The 19,648-nt window shown below is 47.0% G+C and overlaps 1 protein-coding gene across 7 annotated transcripts in view; it reads left to right on the forward strand.

Annotated features, from left to right (window-relative positions):
• RIPOR2 (RHO family interacting cell polarization regulator 2) overlaps positions 1-19,648 on the forward strand; it is a 232,957-nt gene that overhangs the window by 170,902 nt on the left and 42,407 nt on the right. For all 7 annotated transcript variants that reach the window (XM_045057051.1, XM_023253613.2, XM_023253612.2 and 4 more), the window contains exons 3-8: positions 180-335; positions 1,149-1,227; positions 4,173-4,196; positions 5,268-5,321; positions 8,733-8,882; positions 12,592-12,655. In XM_045057051.1, coding sequence (XP_044912986.1) covers positions 180-335; positions 1,149-1,227; positions 4,173-4,196; positions 5,268-5,321; positions 8,733-8,882; positions 12,592-12,655 — 527 coding nt within the window. The remainder of the gene's footprint in view (positions 1-179; positions 336-1,148; positions 1,228-4,172; positions 4,197-5,267; positions 5,322-8,732; positions 8,883-12,591; positions 12,656-19,648) is intronic.

The raw sequence follows: 19,648 nt of genomic DNA on the forward strand, positions 1-19,648 counted from the left end.
TAAATCTGATAGTACATCTGCTGATAAACTAAACACAGGATGGCTCAGGTTGTGCATATATAAGGGACTGATACCTTCCCCGAAAGACACTAATACAAACACAAGATGATGAAAAAGGCATGTCTTTGCTCAAGTCCTTTTGGACACCGAGACTCACAATTTCTTTTTTCTCTGCGTAGATGTAACTCCTTTATCGAAAATCCCTCCGCTCTCAAGAAGCCTCAGGCCAAACTGAAGAAAATGCACAATTTAGGACACAAAAACAATAACCCTCCCAAAGAGCCTCAGCCTAAGAGGGTAGAAGAGGTCGTCAGAGCCTTGAAAAATGGACTTGAGTAAGAACATTGAACCAACAATACCCTAGAACGTTTCTCCTTTCTAAAGGCCCCAGGGGAGGTGGGGAGGTGGGGGCACACAGCAAAGTCTTAGGAGATCATTTTAAAATGTCTATTTCTGTAGTGATATTTCATTCTTACACCGCAACCAAGGAAGCCTTAAATGAGTCCCAAACATGTGAAATATGTTGGGTTTCCACATCATATCCATGACATTGAAGGAGATCTGAACTAGTGATGGGTTTAACTCAGCCTCGAATTGGAGTTCACTTAATTAAACAATGGTGGACAGACTTCTCCATTTTAGTGATTGCTGAGGAAGAGTTCTGAAACCTTCCCAAGTTGTTGTATTACGTCATATTGTGTTGTATATATTATATATATATATATATATATATATATATATTATTATTATTATTATTATTATTATTTTCCCAGAATAAAATTTCCCTAGAGTGCAGGGTGCCCTATAGAGTCAGTGTTGTATTTAACTAGATAGAATTCTGGGAACCTGGACCCAGGACAGACTCCATAGGTGTTTTGCCCCTTCTCTCCCCGTTGGTTTTTCTTTTTGGACTTTCAGCCTCACAGGGTTCTCCTCTTTAACCATCTGGAGAGTACCAGAAGCAACTGCTGGAGCTTTCCAAAAGTTGAGAGATTGGGAAACACACAGCCTCTCTCCCACCAACTTTGCCCTCTGCAGAGCAGGAACCAGATTCTTAATCCCCTTCAGGAGGACAGGGTCAGCACCGGCACCAGATGTCACTTGCCAGGCACAGAGTTCACAGTGGTGTTTCCTGTTGTTTTTTGCAGCGAGTATCTGGAGGTTCACCAGACGGAGTTGGACAAGTTGACAGCTCAGTTAAAAGATATGAGAAGGAACTCTCGCCTGGTAGGTGTCGTTCAAGCAGTAGGATGTTCACACAATATTCCTTTTTATGGCTAAGTGTCCTTTTCTTTTTGTCCTGGATGGAAATGGGGAGATGGAGAAGGGTACGAGGACAAGGAAGAACCTTTAAGAAAAGCAGGTCGTGGGGCGCCTGGGTGGCTCCGTTGCTTGAGTGTCCGACTCTTGGTCTCGGCTCAGATCACGATCTCAGTTTGTGGGTTTGAGCCCCACATTGAGCTCTGTGCTGACAGTGCAGAGCCTGCTTGGAATTCCTCTGTCTCCCTCCTTCTCTGCCCCTCTCTTGTTCTTTCTCTCCCTCAAAATATATAAATGAAACATTATAAAAAATAAAAATAGAAATATCTTTAAAAAACAGAAAATCAGATCCAAGGGGCAAAGTTCTTACTATCCGCTTCCTGATGCATGTTTGTGAAGGAGGTTATATTTCTTCTTAATGCTTTATTCTTGATACTTTTCAGTATTTTCCAAACATGTTTATGCAGGTAGACTTTATAATCAAGAAAAAATACTGGGGCACGTGGGTGGCTCAGCCGGTTAAGCATCCGACTTCAGCTCAGGTCATGATCTCACTGTTCGTGAGTTCGAGCCCCACGGGGGACTCTGTGCTAACAGCTCAGCACCTGCTTGGGATTCGGTCTTCCTCTCTCTCTGCCCCTCGCCTGCTCAAACTCTCTCTCCAAAATAAATAAACATTTAAAAGATATTTTAAAAAAGAGAAAAGATACTAAACAACAGCCACAACCCCCCTGCCCCTCCTCCCAGTAATCTAAGGAAATCCAAAATTGGGGTTGTCCTAGCATATTGTTAGTGCAGAGTTTGGAACCCAGAACCACTAAGAAAATAGTACAGTTCAGTGACGTCAACGAGGGAAAGGAAGGAGGCTCCAGCGGTGCCTGTTATGAGAAGCTGGAGGGGCCCCGATCCACTTTAGTTACACGTCCTCCTGCTCAAGATGTTTGTAGATGTCCTCTAGTCCAATGAATCTGTAAAGACTTGTCTGCTTGCAGAGGGGCCTCTAATCTATACACTATTTTATTTTTAATGTTTATTTATTTTTGAGAGAGAAAGAAAGAGACAGAGCATGAGCAGGGGAGGGTCAGAGAGAGAGGGAGACACAGAATCCGAAGCGGGCTCCAGGCTCCGAGCTGTCAGCACACGGCCCGAAGCGGGCCTCAAACTCACAAACCGTGAGATCATGACCTGAGCCAAAGTTGGATGCTTTAACCGACTGAGCCACCCAGGCACCCCTGTATACACTATTTTAAATGATTTTGTTCAGGGGCACCTGGGTGGCTCAGTGGGTTAAGATCTGACTTTTGGTTTTGGCTCAGGTCACGATCTTGGGTTCGTGAGTTCGAGCCCCGCATCAGGCTCCACTCTGACAGTGCGGAGCCTGCTTGGGATTCTCTCTCTCTCCCTCTCTCTCTGCCCCTCCCCTGCTTGCACTGTCTCTTTCTGTGTCTCTCTCTCAAAATAAATGAAATAAACTTTAAAAAACGATTTAGTTCCGTTCTAAATGATCTTACACCAGAATGTTTCGAGGCTTCGGAAAGCCCAGGAAAAGTCTCCGTACACTAGAGGGTCCAGCTGTGCGTTAACAGCCGCTCTCTTCTTCTGTTTTAGGAGATTTGCGAAAAAGTGTAGTGGTGTCCTTTTTTGAAGGCTTAGAGGTTAAAAGCTTTGTCGAAGCTAAGGATTTTATACCCTGGTGATGTTAGAGTATGAACTGCCCCATCTCTGTGGGGAGTGGCTCCTCATGGAATGGGCTTCTATGCCCTTGGCCATCCCCAATGGCAACAAATGTGTCTCCTTGGAGAACAATGGTGAATGGATGGAGGGGCTTCTGCCAGGACCTAGTGTCCCATAAAACCCCTCCCGAAGGGGCTGTGGGAATGGTGTACTGATTATGCTGTGATATTATGAGCACACAGGAAATGAACTTGCTTAAAAAAACGTTTTGTGAAAAGCATATCACCGCCCTCCAGAACACTTCTTAAACACCAGTTTTATCTGTTTAAACAGGAAGGCAAGTATTCTTTTAACACATATATCACTGCCGCATTTTATGTTAACTTTTTTCTTTCTTTATTTATTTTTTTAATTTTTTTAATTTTTTTTATTTTTTTTTATTTTTTATTTTTTTTTATTTTTTTTTATTTTTAACGTTTTTTATTTATTTTTGAGACAGAGAGAGACAGAGCATGAACGGGGGAGGGACAGAGAGAGAGGGAGACACAGAATCAGAAGCAGACTCCAGGCTCTGAGCCATCAGGCCAGAGCCCGACGCGGGGCTCGAACTCACGGACCGCGAGATCATGACCTGAGCTGAAGTCGGACGCCCAACCGACTGAGCCACCCAGGCACCCCTTCTTTATTTAAAAGTTAACATGGGGGCAGTTCGGTGGCTCAGTCGGTTAAGCATCCGACTTCGGCTCAGGTCATGGTCTCACCGTTCATGGGTTTGAGCCCTGATCGGGCTCTGTGCTGACAGCTCAGAGCCTGGAGCCTGTTTCAAATTCTGTGTCTCCCTCTCTCTCACTCTCTCTCGCTCTCTCTTGCTCTCTCTGCCCCTCCCCTTCTCATGCTCTGTCTCTATCAAAAAAATAAACATTAAAAAAATTAAAAGTTAACATGAATTTATGTGTTCCTCAATATGTAAGAGAGGAGAGCTAAAAGCAAGTGAAACCCTTAAAGCTCCCAGCATGTAGAGAGATTGGGGTGGAATTCTGGAGACACGGAGTATAAATAAATATTGGCTCTTAAAAGTACTCTTACCACTATTTGAAATAACCCGGTAGAACTTGGCGGGTTTGATCATCATTTCACTGGTAATGCAGAAATGCAGACTAAAGCCCTCTGTTCATATCAGTAACAATTTTGAGGAGAATAAGTTTTAATACCAACGCTCCTTTTTTTTTTTATTTTAGGGTGTCCTGTATGACCTAGACAAGGTAAGTTATCATTCTGTGCCGAGAGTTGCTGGAATAGAGGTCATGATGTCCTCTTAGGCATAACAAGACCTCAGAAAACTGAGGAGTTTTCTAAGCCTAGGAAAAGTCATGCTTTTCTCTAATGAGGGGGAGCTACCATCATGTCGCTCCGATGCCGTCTTTAAGGTCACTTCCATAAAAGTGCCACCTGGTTGGAGGGTTCTCGGTGTGCTGATGAGTTTCAGGACTTCCCAGGTATTTAAGCACCTTACCTGTGCCCCTTCCAAATATGGACTATACTGTTTCATCAAGCCAAAGACGTCCTTGATTGGAAAATACACTGGTATTTTATATGCGCCTAAGAGGGAAAAAAGTGATTCCAGTTAAATCCTGGCACCATTTTTTTTCTTTTCACTTAAAATTTGTATTGTATGCCTCAGGACAAAGCCCTTCGAGCTTTCTTTTCGTTGTAGATTTTGTGTTTGTTTCTTTCAATATGCTGCTGTCCCCTTCCCATGCCTTTCTGTAGATGCAGAGAAAGTTTTAATGCTGAATCATGGTATGATGGTTTTTTTGAAGACATTTTAAAGGGTAATTAAATTGAATGCGTGTAATAACAGTATTTATAACTCAAACGAAGGGATGACACATAGAACCACTGTGATTATCTGTGAGTGTGCCCCGGCAGTAGGGATTGTAAAATGCACCCCCGTTTCAGAGACACTAAAAGGCAGGGGGGTGAGTTCATCTTAGAGGTGATAGATTGGAGGGATTGAGGTCTAGCCCAACATGATACCGTCCTGCCAGAGACCCAGTGAGTTCCCTTTGATTGGCTTCCCTCGATGTTCCACACAACGATTCCAATAACCAGCTCGAGTTCATCTGTCGGAATATTTATTCCATGTTTCAGAAAATACTTCCCAAATCGTTCATAGAGAGTCTCTGAAATAGCCACAATTGGAAGAAAGGGGGGATGGTTCGCATTTTCTGGTACTTCTGAGTAGGAAAGCGGGAGAAGATATTCCTGCCAGTCTAGATGGGTTAAACTGTAAATGGCTGCATTTTCTTTCAAACTTCTTCTTTTATTTCCAGCAAATTAAAACGATCGAAAGATACATGAGACGCCTGGAGTTTCACATCAGTAAGGTAATGGAAGTTCCTGTGGTCTTGCTTCTGTGTTTCCGTTCTCAGTCACTAATCACTACGCCTTGGGCCTAAGCGTGGCATCTAGTCCGTGGACAATTTCTTACCTAATTGACTCCTAGCAGTTAAGTCTTCCAACAGGCGGTAAAAATGGAGACAAACAAGACTTAGGAGCCTGACAGTCCGGTATAGTACCGACCCTTCTCAGTTCAACAGACATTAAGCGCTTCCCGTGAGGCACCCACAGTGCCTCCTGCTGGGCTTTTAGTCTCCACGTAATCTTGGTAAAGACTGAACCAAACGGACCTAGGAGAAACTTCACGCTTGCGTAACTTGACCTCTGGGCACACTTACAACTCGGTACCCCGGAAACTTCTTCGTGAAGGCCATATAAGTACTTACGGACGCTGCCATGTACCTCTCTAACCCTGTCGAGCGCCCAGTTCCTTCTGCCCTTCCTCGAATGACCTCTTCATCTTCATTGCCCACATAGATGGGGGCCATTTTGCCAGGCTCCCTGACACCCAGTCCTGAACCCTACAGATAGTTCACTAATGGTCCAGCCAGCCTTGTGTGGGGTGGGACTTTGTCACCCCTTGTTCTGAACACTTAAGAGAGTTACCGGGACAGCCTGGAAATATTTCCCTTTGGGAGCCGCTAAATCACACCAGTGGCTATTCCTGTCTGCATCCCCGTGCGGCAGTCTCTCTTCCAAGTACGGAAACTGGACGCTTCAGCCGATCTCTGTGCTAGGAGTCAGAAGCCCTGGATTCCAGGCGTGTGCTCTCTGGCCTCTATCACCTACGTGGACCTGAGTGTTCGACTCTGTGAAATGGGGCTGGGAGGTGCACGTGTTCGGTCTAAATGACCCTAAGAGTTCCTTCATTTTAAAATTCTGTGATGATTTATGCGCACATGAGCACGTGTATCTATAACTGCCTTTGTGTGTTCCCACTCTGACAAATCCCTTTTCCCTCCGCAAATCTGAAACCGCTCCAATTTCTGTTAATAAATAAAACAATGACATCCATCAGATGACATCCAGCCGTGTGGCTGGCAAGTGTTGGCAGATTGAAACCCAGCAAGAAGGCACAACCCTGCATTAGGTAGGAGTGAATTTATCCATCTTGTATCCATCGTTGTTAAACACAACAATCCCGGCGGCTGTTAAAGGTTGGTAGCCGTCTGTTTGCAACACCTATATACAGCATGCCTCACAAATTATAGTCAACCGAGTGAGTCAGTCCGTTTATTTGATGAGAGCCACTGCTGACTTAGAGTCGAGACAGATGCTTGCCTACAGACGGGCCCGTTTCCGCTCAGGTGAGTACTTGGTAACCCTTTATCCTAAAGGTGAACTCCATTTGGCTAGGATAGCTTGATATTGAAATGAAATCGAAGAATTAACATCTTTAAATGCAAAGTAGTAGACTGCATCATCAGGGCTAAACCAGCACCCCGCCAGCAGCTTCCTTGTAGACAGGATTACAGACTCCGAGTTTTTGGCAAACCCGGCCACAGGGGGGAAAGGTTGAAGGCACAGGCTTCCAGGGGATTACCTGGGTACAACCGCCTGACCTGCGCTGGAAGAGGTATCAGCTCTTGCGCTTCTAAGAGTTTCGTGGGGACCTCCCGCGTCAGAACGATCTGCAGCATTTATTTAAAACTTCAGATGCCCAGCCCAGCCCTGACCTCCTGAATCAGCATCTCAGAGTGGGGCCTGGCCATCAGCATGGTAATGAGCTCACCAAGTAAGGCTGAGTTTAACTTTTAAGTATGGGAACCACCTTCTGTGCCGGTCACCAGCCCAACGATTTTATCGGCACATCACCACCCCTGAGTCTTGGGTCTCCCCCTTAATCAGGCCCGAATCCATCGGCCCCAAAGATGGGGCCTGCTTCCCGGAGTCTGGCAATTGCTCTCAGCAGAGCACAGTGAACTGTTGAAGAGCGACAGAGAATCCTGTAACCAGAGAATAATTTGCAATCTCTTAATGTTCATCTTCTAAGCTGAGTGTGATGACGTCTAATGTAGAGACCGCAACTGGGGAAAACCACGCCACCGACGGGTCCTACTGATGCTTTTTAGCGAGCGCCCCAAAACTCGCCTTCAGAACCAAAGAGGAATCTTCAGCTCCAAAACCCATGACATTTACCTCGACCGTCTTCTGGCTCTGTAGCTTTTTGAGGCAGTGAAGTGCGTACAGAAAGGAAAACAAGTAGCCCGAGGCAGGCTTCCTGGTCTCATGGATTTCCTTTGCTTCTGCTCACGCCTGGTGCTAGTGTCCTTTTAATCTGCCTGCAAGCTGCTGTAGTTAACGGGGTAGCGTGTGGATAATGGAGGACGGTCCAAGCCTGTGCACCTACACGTGACCGGGAATAACGAGGTTCTCTCGGTGTAGGCACAGTTGATATTTGGAGATGGCCTGTGCTGTGGGGGCTGCCCTCTCCTGCTCAGGATGCTGAGTATCCGTGGCCTCTATACCTACCAGATAGCAGTAGCACCTCTCCCTGTGCCACGGGGAACAAAACGGCCCCAGCTTTTGCCAAAAGTCCCCTGGGTGTCAAAACAGCCTTGGGTTGATTGAACATCACTGCCTTAGAGGCATTAAGTGATTATCAGGCTTATAGAACGAGTATGGTTGATAGTCATTTGCAGAAGGTTTATTATCATCTAGAGGCATAGGTGTAGAGGTGTAGGAGGAAAATGCTCACGTCTATTGTGAGGCTCTTTATTGAAAATGATTTTTGTAAAATCTCGGCTCAGTTTTTTAAATTTTTTTTTAACGTTCATTTATTTTTGAGAGACAGAGAGAGATAGAGCATGAGTGGGGGAGGGGCAGAGAGAGAGGGAGACGCAGAATCGGAAGCAGGCTCCAGGTTCCGAGCTGTCAGCACAGAGCCCGACGCGGGGCTCGAACCCACGGACCGCGAGATCGTGACCTGAGCCGAAGTCGGACGCTTAAGCGACTGAGCCACCCAGGCGCCCCTCAATTTCTTTTTTTTTTTAATTGATAAATTTACACGTGTGGATATCACCTTGTGACAGTCCTCTTAAAATAGAGTGGTAATAGCCTCGTATCAACACTTCCAGCGTGTTTTCGCTTATGAAGAAGACTCCTGCCTTCGTTATCCAGGAGGCATCTCACGCAGCCACCGGTGTTCAGCTCATTTCCATTTTGTGCCACTTGAAAAGACAGCTCAGATTAAAATCTGCTTCAAAATGGAAAATGGATCCCAGTGGCTAAAACAAAAGCGATTGGTCTCTGTCTGAAAGGATGACGCTTCTGCCAAGAGTCCCCTTGTAGAGGTCGGAAACGTAAATACCTTAGGCACGTAGCCATGGCCTATGTAACTTCTTCCAAGTGAGATGAAATGTTGACATCCCTTGTGTGCCCTCTTGTGATTCTGACAGGTGGACGAACTCTACGAAGCTTACTGTATCCAAAGACGCCTCCAAGACGGCGCCAGCAAAATGAAGCAAGCCTTCGCAGCCTCCCCGGCCAGCAGAGCTGCCCGGGAGAGTCTGTCCGAGATCAGTCGCAGCTACAGGGAGTACACGGAGGTACGCGCAGGTCTGCTCAGCAGCTTAAGTGCCCCCCAGGCCCCCCACCCCGGGATTGTCGGAATCGCTGGTCACCGCCAGCAGCAAGGGGAGCGGCGGTCTCCGGCCCCATGCTAGTCTTCAGGGAGATGTTTTACTGTTGGCCTCTCTCCTGTTGGTTTGAGGCTGTCCGTGGGATTATTTAAGACGACTGCTGGGTAGTTTGGTCGGTTGTATTTTGGTTCAGAGTCTTCGTTAGACCCCGCAGCCTTTATTGGCTTTTCTCAGTCCCCGAACATCGCCTGTCAGACACCCGTTGCCTAGTGCCTTGGAACATGCTCGCTCGCAAGCTTGTAAAACCCTAAGACTGTAGATTCTACGAAGCCATTCGCTCTTGTGTGCTCGTGCTGCCTTGTACTCTGCACACGTAGGCTGCAAACGCTTGTCGGAAATTTCAGTGAATGCGCGAGTCAGCCGCGATGCCCTGGTTTTTGACATTTAAGTGCGCTTCCAAATTTTCTAGTGTGTGGTCGAATCTGGCTTTATTCCTGGAAGTCGAACAGACCCGGGGGGAAAGATGGCTTCCCTGGATGTCGGGTATCGCTAAGCCTCCTGCCCAGGATTATTTTCTTGTAAGGAAGTTCCCTTCTATCTTAAAGGAGGCAAGATAAAGAACCCTGAGCAGAAGTGTGCTCTCCTGGCTTCTGTCTCTGAGGCTCAAACATATGACACAGGGAGAGCTTCAGTCCTCCTGGGGTCACCTGATACCAAGTGTCTTTGATGAAAGCTGAATTATTAAAGCAGCTTGTCTCACTAGCCCGTGAGTCTGCTCACCGATCGAATTCCATGAATGAAGTCATCAGCCCCATGAGGGTCTGCTGGACAGTTCCCAGAGCGGAGCGTCTGTCACGGCCCTTGCGGCGGGAGGGACCTCATGGGTCACTTTGTATGGTCATTCAAGCTGCGCCTCTGGTCGGAACCGTTAGTCCCTTTCCGTGGTCTGAAATGGGCTTCTTTACCTATGTTCCCCTTTCAGAACAACGCTTTTTAAATGCATGAAATAAAATACAAAGAATCCAGGAATTCAAAAGAAACCAATTATCCTGAAACAGATATTTCAATATTAGCCGTCCAGTTGTCAAAATACCTTAAAAAGCAAAATATTTTGGTTATCATGCTATGCTTTAGTTCTGCCGCTTTATTAGCACATCAACGTTAAGTTATAAGATCTAGCAGTGCCTCTACTTGTTGGAAGTTATAAGATTTTAAAGCAGCAAAAAGTATAAATGATTTTTCAAGGTACCTAGGACAAATGATGTGACCAGGAACATGCCTGTGATTCCTGTCCATGTCAGAGTCACAGGTACTGGTCATACTGCTGGGGCTTCCTTTCTACATTTGTGACGCTTCAACACGATAAGTTTCAATTAGAGGTTGGGAAACAGCAGAGGGTTTCTTTTCCTCGCCCAAGTTGGTGAACCCAGGGGTTGAGGATCTCTGGCTTAGAAGTAGCCCAGCCCTGGTTCATGAGACCACCTTTCTCCATATTCATGAAATCAAAAGAGCGGTTATAGAGGTCGTTCAGAGTCCACGAGCAGATAACGGACCGGCAGGAGCTTCCTGTCCTGGAACATTTGCTAGCCGTTTTGGAAACACCTGCCCCTGGTCAAGTGCCAAAACATGGCATCACAGTCTGCTCGCAAATTCAAAGATGTAGATTACAATTTCAGCAAGAGGGACTTCTGCCTCAGAGAAGAAAGTGTCGGATTTCTGCAGGGCCCTACCTCACTTGACATCGGGTGGGTTTGTGTCTTCCCAGAACTGCAAAGCCAGGATTTGATAGCAAAGAATGTTTAGGGCAAGAAGGCTCTGGATGCTTCCGCAGGTGCAGCCATGTTCATCAGTCGCTGCACGGGCGAGATGGAAGCAAATCCTGTCCACAGAGGTCCTCAGCCGCTAAACTAGCTGGCCCCAAGGTTTTTTTGAAGACACTGGTGCCAATCCTGGCTTGCAGGATAACATCACTGGCCTTTTTGGAGAGTGTAACGTGTTCTTTCACAGAAACACACGATGCTCTAAGAAAAGAGGTTTATAATACCGAGGGTTTGCTTTCAAAGCTTTCGAGCAGCACAGAGCTCAGACGTCGGGAAGTTTCCCCCAGGTTTGCGAAGCTGTTTCAGGCACTAAGAGCTTACAAGGGGAAAGACAATGCCATTCTCTTTGCGTCCCCTTCAGGCACCAGTTCAGAAGAGTGATCTTTTGGGGCAGAACAAAGGAACAAGTAGGAGAGGCAGTAGCCTTACAGATCAGTCCTGAAGTTCTCAGCAAACAAAACGTAAAGGGAGCCATCCCTGTCAGCACCCTGGGCTGGCCCCACCCCACCCCACCCTCACTCCCATCGTGGAGGCTGACTGCTGAGGGGGAAGCCTGCAGGTGCCCCCGCCTGAGGGAGGGGGCGGACATGGGCACCGATGCTTCCTGCAGCCGAGGTGGTCTCCGGAGCTTAAGCTGGTCGACCTGCAGAGGGGCCCCGTGGGGAGAGCCCCCCCCCCCCCCGCCAGGGTGCTTTTCCTTTGCTGATCTCCAGTGGCTCTGTTTGGGTCATCAGATACTGAGGAGGCAGGGTGGGGGCAATGACGAGTCTAACCACACGCTGAGATAGTGTCCCTTCTTCTGCCTTCAGTGTCCCCTCAACTCCAGAGTCAGCAGAGGACTCTCGTCACACCCAGGAATCACTTCCGGGCACCTCAGGAGCCCCGCGTCACTCGTAGAGCACAGTGCTATTTTTGCCGCCCCCCCCCCCCCGTTTTTATTAAGAAAAATTTCCAATCGACAGAACAGTCAAGACTAGCGTAATAAACACCATCTACCTTTACGGAGGTTGACCAGTTGGTAACAGTTTGCCCCATTTGCTTTCCTTCTCTCACATAGGCCCAATTTTTTCTTTTTCTTCTTTTTTTTTTTTTCTTGTTGAGATATTTGACAGTCAGTAGTAGACATTATGACACTCTACAGTAAGTATTTCAGCGCCGATCCCATAATGGCAACCCGTGTAATCTGTGTATCCCTTGCACAAACACACAGCATTGTCACAAGTAAGAAAATTAATCCACTCAACGGAGTTATCAAAGAGCCTGTGCATTTCCAGACGTCCCCTATTTGGTCCAGTAATGTCTTTTCTGTCTCAGTTTATTGTCCTTCAAATCAGGATGCAATGAAAGTCAACAGGTCGCATCTGGTTGTTATGTCTCTTTAGCCTCTTTTGTCTAGAACTTCTTCCCCCCGCCCCGCCCCCCAACATTGACCTTACATAGAATCCGGGCCAGTTCTTCCAGCATGTCATGTTCTGGATTCGTCTGTCCATGGCATAATTTGATGACATAACTGATGCACCATCTGAAGGCAACACAGCAAGGCTTCTGTTGCAGTAGGTCCCGGAGTCAGCAACGTAACAGCCTTGATCTTCTCCATTTAGGAGAAGACTGCTTTCCCGCTTATCTAGCATCCCAGTCCTCGTTGTCGCGCATGGAAATAATTGAACTTGTTCTAGGCTCTGAATTTCCCGTGCACCATTTTGTTAAGAAGGCTTCTCCGGCAGTGCTGGAGACTCCAGGAGTCTCCTGGAATTCAAGCACTAGTTACTTGTTTGCAGCCGAGAGAACGTCGTGCGCCTTGAGCTGTTGTGGGAGAGAAGCCTAGGTCTGATGCCACTCTTTTGTGCTCTCCACAGAACATGTGTGCCATTGAAGCAGAGCTGGAGAATCTGCTGGGGGAGTTCTCCATCAAGATGAAAGGTACTCGGGGCGCCTGGGGGGCTCAGGCAGTTACGCGTCTGACTCTTGATCTCAACTCAGGTCATGATCTCACGGTTCATGGGTTCGAGTCCCGTGTCAGGCTCAGTGCTGATAGCAGAGATTGCTTGGGATTCTGCGTCTCCCTCTCTCTCTGCCCCTCCCCTGGTCATGCTCTGTCTGTCTCTCTCTCTCTCTCTCTCTCTCTCTCTCTCTCTCTCTCAAAATAAATAAATAAACTACAAAAAAAAGATGAAAGGTATTTTGCCCCCACAGAGAGTCAGGAGCCATCTCCACAGACAGAGCTCACACTATTTTTATTTTCTTGCAAAGGCACTGTGCCGCCACCTTTACCCCTCCCCAGAAGAGGGACTTCTGCCTTAGAGGACATTTCTCCTGGTCCTGAGACCTGCCTGTATCCTTGAATCTTTATTACGGCAGAATCTCAGACATACACAGAAGTGAAGAGAATTTACAGCGAGCCCCATATCACCTAGATTTAATAATTAGCAAGATTTTGCCACATTTGCTTCATTTGGTTTTTTCCTTTGAAGATGTATAGCCCAGATATGAGTCTGCCTGTATATATTTCAATATGCATCCCTTAAAGAATAGGGACATCTTGGGGTGCCTTGGTGGCTCAGTCGGTTAAGTGTCCGACTTGAGCTCAAGTCATGATCTCATGGTCCGTGAGTTCGAGCCCCATGTTGGGCTCTGTGCTGACAGCTCAGAGCCTGGAGCCTGTTTCAGATTCTGTGTCTTCCTCTCTCTCTGCTCCTCCCCCACTCATGCTCTGTCTCTCTCTGTCTCTCAAATATAAATAATAATGTAAAAAAAAATTTTTAAAAAGAAGAGGGACATCTTCTCCCACAACCACAATGCCCAGTATTATCATGTCTAATGAAACGAACATGCCTTTGTTATCAATCTGTTCCCTGATCCAAGTTTCCCAGTTGTCTCAAAAATGCTTTGTATGGTTGGTATGTTGACATCGGGATCCACATGAGGTCCAGGCATCATAAGTGGCCATTCGGTGTCTCTCTTAGGCTTGCTGTCACCTAACACAGACCCTTCCCATTTTCTTCCTACCGTCGACTTGGCATAGAAACCGTTGTATAGAGTATCCCACACCTAGATTTGTCTTCTGGCTTCTCTGTGGTGTCACTTCAGTTACTCCTTTGCACTCATGTTTTCCGTAAACTACCCACCAGTTACTTCCTTTTATTCATCTCCAGTGTTAAACCCACAGAGGTCTCTGCGTTTTCCTCTTTTTCCCAGTGTGTCTGTGGTGTTTGCTCTGGCAAGTTCCAACCTAGAAGCATCATGGGGTTCTATTTGTAGCGCGGCATCTTCAGAACAAACAAGGCGTGCTCGCTGTAGCAGACGGAGCATCTGCCGGGCCTCGCGGGCAGGGCTGTCAGATCAGCAATGGCAAATCCGTTGAGTTTTGAGTTTGCGCCCCTTGACCGCAGCGGCGAGGGCTGGGCGCAGGCGGTTCCGGTCCTCGGGTTTCGTCGGCAGCCTGATCCCCGGCTTGTTGCTAATGGGAACTTAATCACCCTCTTGCCTACTTTTTGCAGTTAAGGGAGTAGAGAAGGGGTACTTTTTCAAGTGTTCAACAGGAGACTTTCGTTTTGGAATCCGTCATTTAAGTCTGCGGGGCACTGTTTGTGTCCAACACCAGGCCCTCCGTGACAGCACGAGAGCCACTCTGCATGTTTATTGCTGGAGTAACAGTGACCTTGACCTTCAGTGTCTGCAATGGCTGCATTCTTCTCTTGGGCAGGCCTGAGAGTGAACTGGTTTGTGATTCGGTGTTAAATCTCAACACCGGCGGTACCACCGAGGTGGGGCATCCGTGCCCTTTCAGTTTTCCGTTTCTTGTCTTCATGTTGGGTCCTCACGAGAGTCAGAGGTTCCAAAACCGCTCAGGCCCTGCCCCAGACCCAGCAAGTCGGGGGTGGGGGAGGGGGGAGTTGGCAAGATCTTTTAAGACTCTCAGGATGGTTTCAGCAGCAGCCTGATTCTGGAAGACAGTTGCCCTGAATCAGTGTTTAGCAGCAAGCACTTCCCTCTCCTTTCCCCCGACGCTCGGTCACCATCCGTGCAGACTAGTCTGTCTCTCGCTGAGAGAAACTCGGGCAGCACATCTTCCCGCTGTTCCTACTGGGGGTCCCAGATTTCCCCTATTTCTGGTGCTCACGGCTCTCCAGGGCACCCATCATTGGTGAGGTGATAACTCCCCCCATTTTATTGGCAGGAAGTGGGCGTTCAGTGACTTGTCCTAGTACTCACTAAGTTGGAGTCAAACTTGACACTGAATTCCAGGCCTCTCCCAGTCCCACGCTCTGTCCCATATGAGGAGGACTGAAGTTTAAGAGAGCAAAGCAGACGCTATAAACTGTGGCTCAGAGCATGGCCTTTCACTTCCCTAATCTGACTCAGAAACTACAACCAGGAAGCCTTTCAAGGGTGACACCGGCACGGAAATCTTCCTTTCTTTTGATAAAGGGAAGCGTCCTCACACTGCCGAGAAGTCTTATGTCTTTACCCTCAGCTACTTTCTTATCTGTTATTCCTTCTGGTAAAACATGACTACCCCAACAAACATATTGACATAAACTGAGGATATTTCATAATATTTTCAGACCTGGTAACCCGACTTCCTCCTGCCACACCCTTCCACACTTCCCTTTTTGCCCCACCCAACGTGAAGAAAACAACCATTTTGGGTGTGGGGGGGGGGGCAGTGGGGGTGTGGCTGGATTGATGATAAAAACAACTGATCAAACACTTAGGGAGTCCCTGCTCTTGGCCACACCCTACACTGCCTCCCGATGCGTGGCCCCAGGTCTGAGTTCCACCCATCCACTGGAGAAGGTGGAAGTATGAGCCAGCGTGTTCTCATTCAGTGGAACGAATCACCTGCTGGACCAGTGGGGAGGCTGGATTATCTCAGAAGCCTGGGGGGGCGGGGGGAGAAGGGTGCCACTCACCTGTCTTGGGGGACGGAAGCAGGGAAGAAGGAGGAAGGCTCCCCAGTGTCACCTCTGAACACGAATGAGAGGGACTGCTCTGGGCACATGAACAGCAAGGCAATGGCGTTCACCAAAGAGGGAAAAGCATGTGGAAAATGGCAGGCGGGCTGGCAGGGCTGAGCCGCTTCCCGGAAGAAGAGTTACGGACGTGCGTTGGCACTGGATCTTAAAGCACCTTGAATGTCAGGTTAAAGAGGGAGCGTCTTGTTAACCAGGACGGTGACGAAAAGACGTGGGCTCTTGGGGAACAGTAGCTCCCGCGGCGATTGTTCCAGTGACCCTCCAGGTGGTGTGTGTCCCCACGCCTACACCTGCCCGTCTAGCTTGCAGGGCGGGTCAGGCCTCAGCAGAGGGGAGAACTCCCTGTGAGCTACTAAATCTGCATTATTTATACCTGGTCAATAAATCAGGAAGGGCTGTAGCAGAGCTCCTGGCTGGCCAGCTGCTTGGCTCTTTGCCTTGGAGTAGAAAGTGTGACTTCCCTAGCTTCGTAACTACTCCACCAGGTGCTAAACTTTGTTCACAGTGTCATGAATACCCGGCCACCCCTTTCCCTGTGTATATGCGGTCAACATGTGTGATCTTTTTTATCTCTGGAGCGGAAGATCATCATAGAACTAGAAAACGTGGGGAGCATTGTTCTGGCAGATAAGTCTCTGAGCAAAGGAAGGAAAGGTGAGCGGCTGCCTAGTCTAGTGTCTGGGCCTTCCAAATGGGGTGCAGAAGACCGTTCAATCAGTAGTAGGTTTTACAGTAAAACAGCCAAAGGTAGCCATAGAAATAAAAGTCCCCTACCCCCACCCATCCCTGGATGCTAGCCCCCAGTGGTCCTTAGAGGGGCCGAAATGAAAGCTTTCTAGACTGTGCAACGGTAATCACAAAACCACTGAGAAAGCATAAAGATTTCCCCAACTGTGAAAATCCCAGCAAGGCTCCAGCCGGGCCTCAGAGACCTCAGGCTGTAACTACAATTGGCCTGCTGTTGGTTTTAATTCTGCAGCCAGTACGGTGATTGGCTTACAGGAGCAGAGGGCGGGACCTGTTTTTTGCCTGCCTGTTGCCAATTGGCTACATTATGGTTGTGATCAGGGTCTCAGTGTGATAGCACTACAAGCGATTTTAAGAAATTTTGCTTTAATAACATGGGCTCATAAGCGCAAAAACATCCCTACCAAGTACTTTTCTCCCACTAGATAAGTTCCTCAGATATGAAATTCCCGGTAATTTTGAAAGGGGGGAAAAAAACCTTCAAAGGATTTTTCCCTTTACATACCTTGTCAGTTTTGGGTTTTTTGTTTTTTAACCAGGCTTCTGTTGTATTTGCACAGGTAAGCCTGCAGCGGATGAAACCTGCACTAATTTGCACAGGTTTTCAAGGGCACTTTGGATTTTCTTAGAATCAGCACATCTGCCCTATTCTGATTTGTAAAAACCAGTCAATTGTGCTTTTTTCCCCAAAGTATTAAAAAAAAAAAGACTAATCCTGCAGAAAATGACTAGGGAAAATTGACTTTTTAAATTCTGCTCTTATTTCAGTAAATCTTTTAAAGTGGCTTGTTATGTTCTAGTTATTGGCAAAGTCCTAAGTGGCCTGGCTCGGTGGGGAAGGAGGCAGAAGGAGGTGGTGAGTTGCTGCCATCTACTGACAGACAGTGGTAACAGCGGGTGCCTTTTTTAAGCCTAAATGCACCTTCCCTATCCTCTTAACTGTGGCCGTGCCTCTTGGACCGGGGAGAGGCGGTCATTCATTCCAGTCTCACAGCTTAACGGGGCTATTCAAAGAAGGCAAGATCCACTGTGTGGTGATACCATCGCGGTCAAATTTACACGGGTAAAACCATACATACCCTCGCATAAAAACAATTAGGAACTCAAAGGTCGTAAACAGCAGCTGGAGGAGACTGGGCCACCAAGGGGTCCATTGGCCGTATGGGCGCCCTGTGTGCAAAGGCAGCTGAGAGTCCCAGGGTCGTTCTCATACCAGCCGTTCAAAATGATCTCCTCTCCGGCTGCCTCTACAAAAAGAGCAGGATTGTTCTCGAATCAGTTTTAAATTTTTTAAATGGTACCTTCTAATTTTTTTTTAACATTGGCAAATATACCCAAAATTTTTAAGTCATAATGTCATCGCTCTATCCAGTGCTAAACTTTGTAAAAATTGTCATGAATATCCAAACAGCCTGTTCCCCGCATAGATGCTGCCCGCCAACCAACATACGTGATCTTTTTTATGTCTTTTTTCTTATAAACACATGATATTTGAAAAAAAATCCAATAAAAATCACTATTGAATGCCAAACGCTTAATTTTCCTCTTCATCCCACCTTACCAGAGACCATTATTTTTAATATTTATATTAATTACCGTAATATAATTCATACATAATAATTAATAATAGCTTGTTAAAGATAGCTAAACATTTGTACTGAATTTTATTTTATTTATTTATTTTTTTAACGTTTATTTATTTTTGAGACACAGAGAGACAGAGCATGAACAGGGGAGGGGCAGAGAGAGGGAGACACAGAATCCGAAGCAGGCTCCAGGCTCCGAGCTGTCAGCCCAGAGCCCGACGCGGGGCTCGAACTCACAGACCGTGAGATCGTGACCTGAGCCGAAGTCGAGGCTTAACCGACTGAGCCACCCAGGCGCCCCTGTACTGAATTTTTTTTAATTGAAGTATAGTTGACCCTCAATATTATATTAGTTTCAGGTGCACAACGTAGTGATTCCACAGGTTTATATGTTCTGCTGTGTCCACCGTGACTGTAGGTACCGTTCTTCCCTATACAACACTGTTACAATACCATTGACTATATTCCCTACGCTGTGCTTTATATCCCCATGACTTATTCCATAACTGGGAGCCTGTACCTCGCACTCTCCCCTTCACCCACTTGGCCCATCCCCCCACCTGCCTCCCCTCTGGAACCCATCAGTTTGTTCTCTGTAGTTATGGGTCTGCTTCTGCTTCTCGTATGTTTTGTTGGTTTTGTTTTTAGATTCCACATATAAATGGAATCATATGGTATTTGTCTTCCTCAGCCTGACTGATTTCACTTAGCCTCATGCCCTCCAGGTCCATCCGTGTTGTCACAAATGGCAAGATCTCATCCTTTTTTTATGGCTCTGTAGTATTCCATTGTGTGTAAGCATTTGTAGTGAATTCTGAACTGGAGGGTTTTTTTCATAAAATTATATTGGTGCTTTTCATTAGAAAATGAGAAAATAAAATTGCCCATTCTTATTAAATTTGTTTCATTCCTTCATTAAAACTGTGTCTTCGGGTCCCTATTAGGGTAAGAGACTTTGCTTTGTGGTTGGCATGGAAGCAGAGCCAGGATTACTGATAAGCCTCTATTGATGAGTTTAGTCCCTACATTTATTGTGCACGTGTGATGTGCGTCTCTCCCTCCCCATGACTATATTTGTGCTTGACACGCAGTAGGCGTTCCGGAAATGTTGATGCGTGAATACAGGCCACTCCCTTTGCCCAGAAGTGCCCGCTTACCCATGCCCTCATTTGCCTGTGGTGAAATTCTGTTGTTCTAATACTACCTTCCCCCAAGAAACTAGCCTGCATTAAATGAGATAGAGTTTCTTGTTGAATTACACCTAAGTAACACATTCTTACAAAAATTCAAAATATAGAAAAACATCTCCTTTTACTATCTCTCCATTGCTGTCCCCCTGTCTGATGTGCATCGATTTGCTACCTTTTCATATAGATACATCTTTTAAATGAACCATGTATGGCACATGCTCAATAGATAGTATGACCTGGGGCACCCAGGTGGCTCAGTCGGGTGACCTTCCAACTCCTGGTTTTGGCTCAGGTCATGATCTCACAATTTGTAGGAGTTCAAGCCCCACATCAGGCTCTGCACTGATGGCACAAAGCCTACTTGGGATTCTGTCTCTCCTCTCTGCCTGCCCCTCCCCTGCTTGTGCACTCATG

Source organism: Felis catus, chromosome B2, assembly GCF_018350175.1.
Source record: "Felis catus isolate Fca126 chromosome B2, F.catus_Fca126_mat1.0, whole genome shotgun sequence".
Lineage (NCBI taxonomy): Eukaryota > Metazoa > Chordata > Mammalia > Carnivora > Felidae > Felis > Felis catus.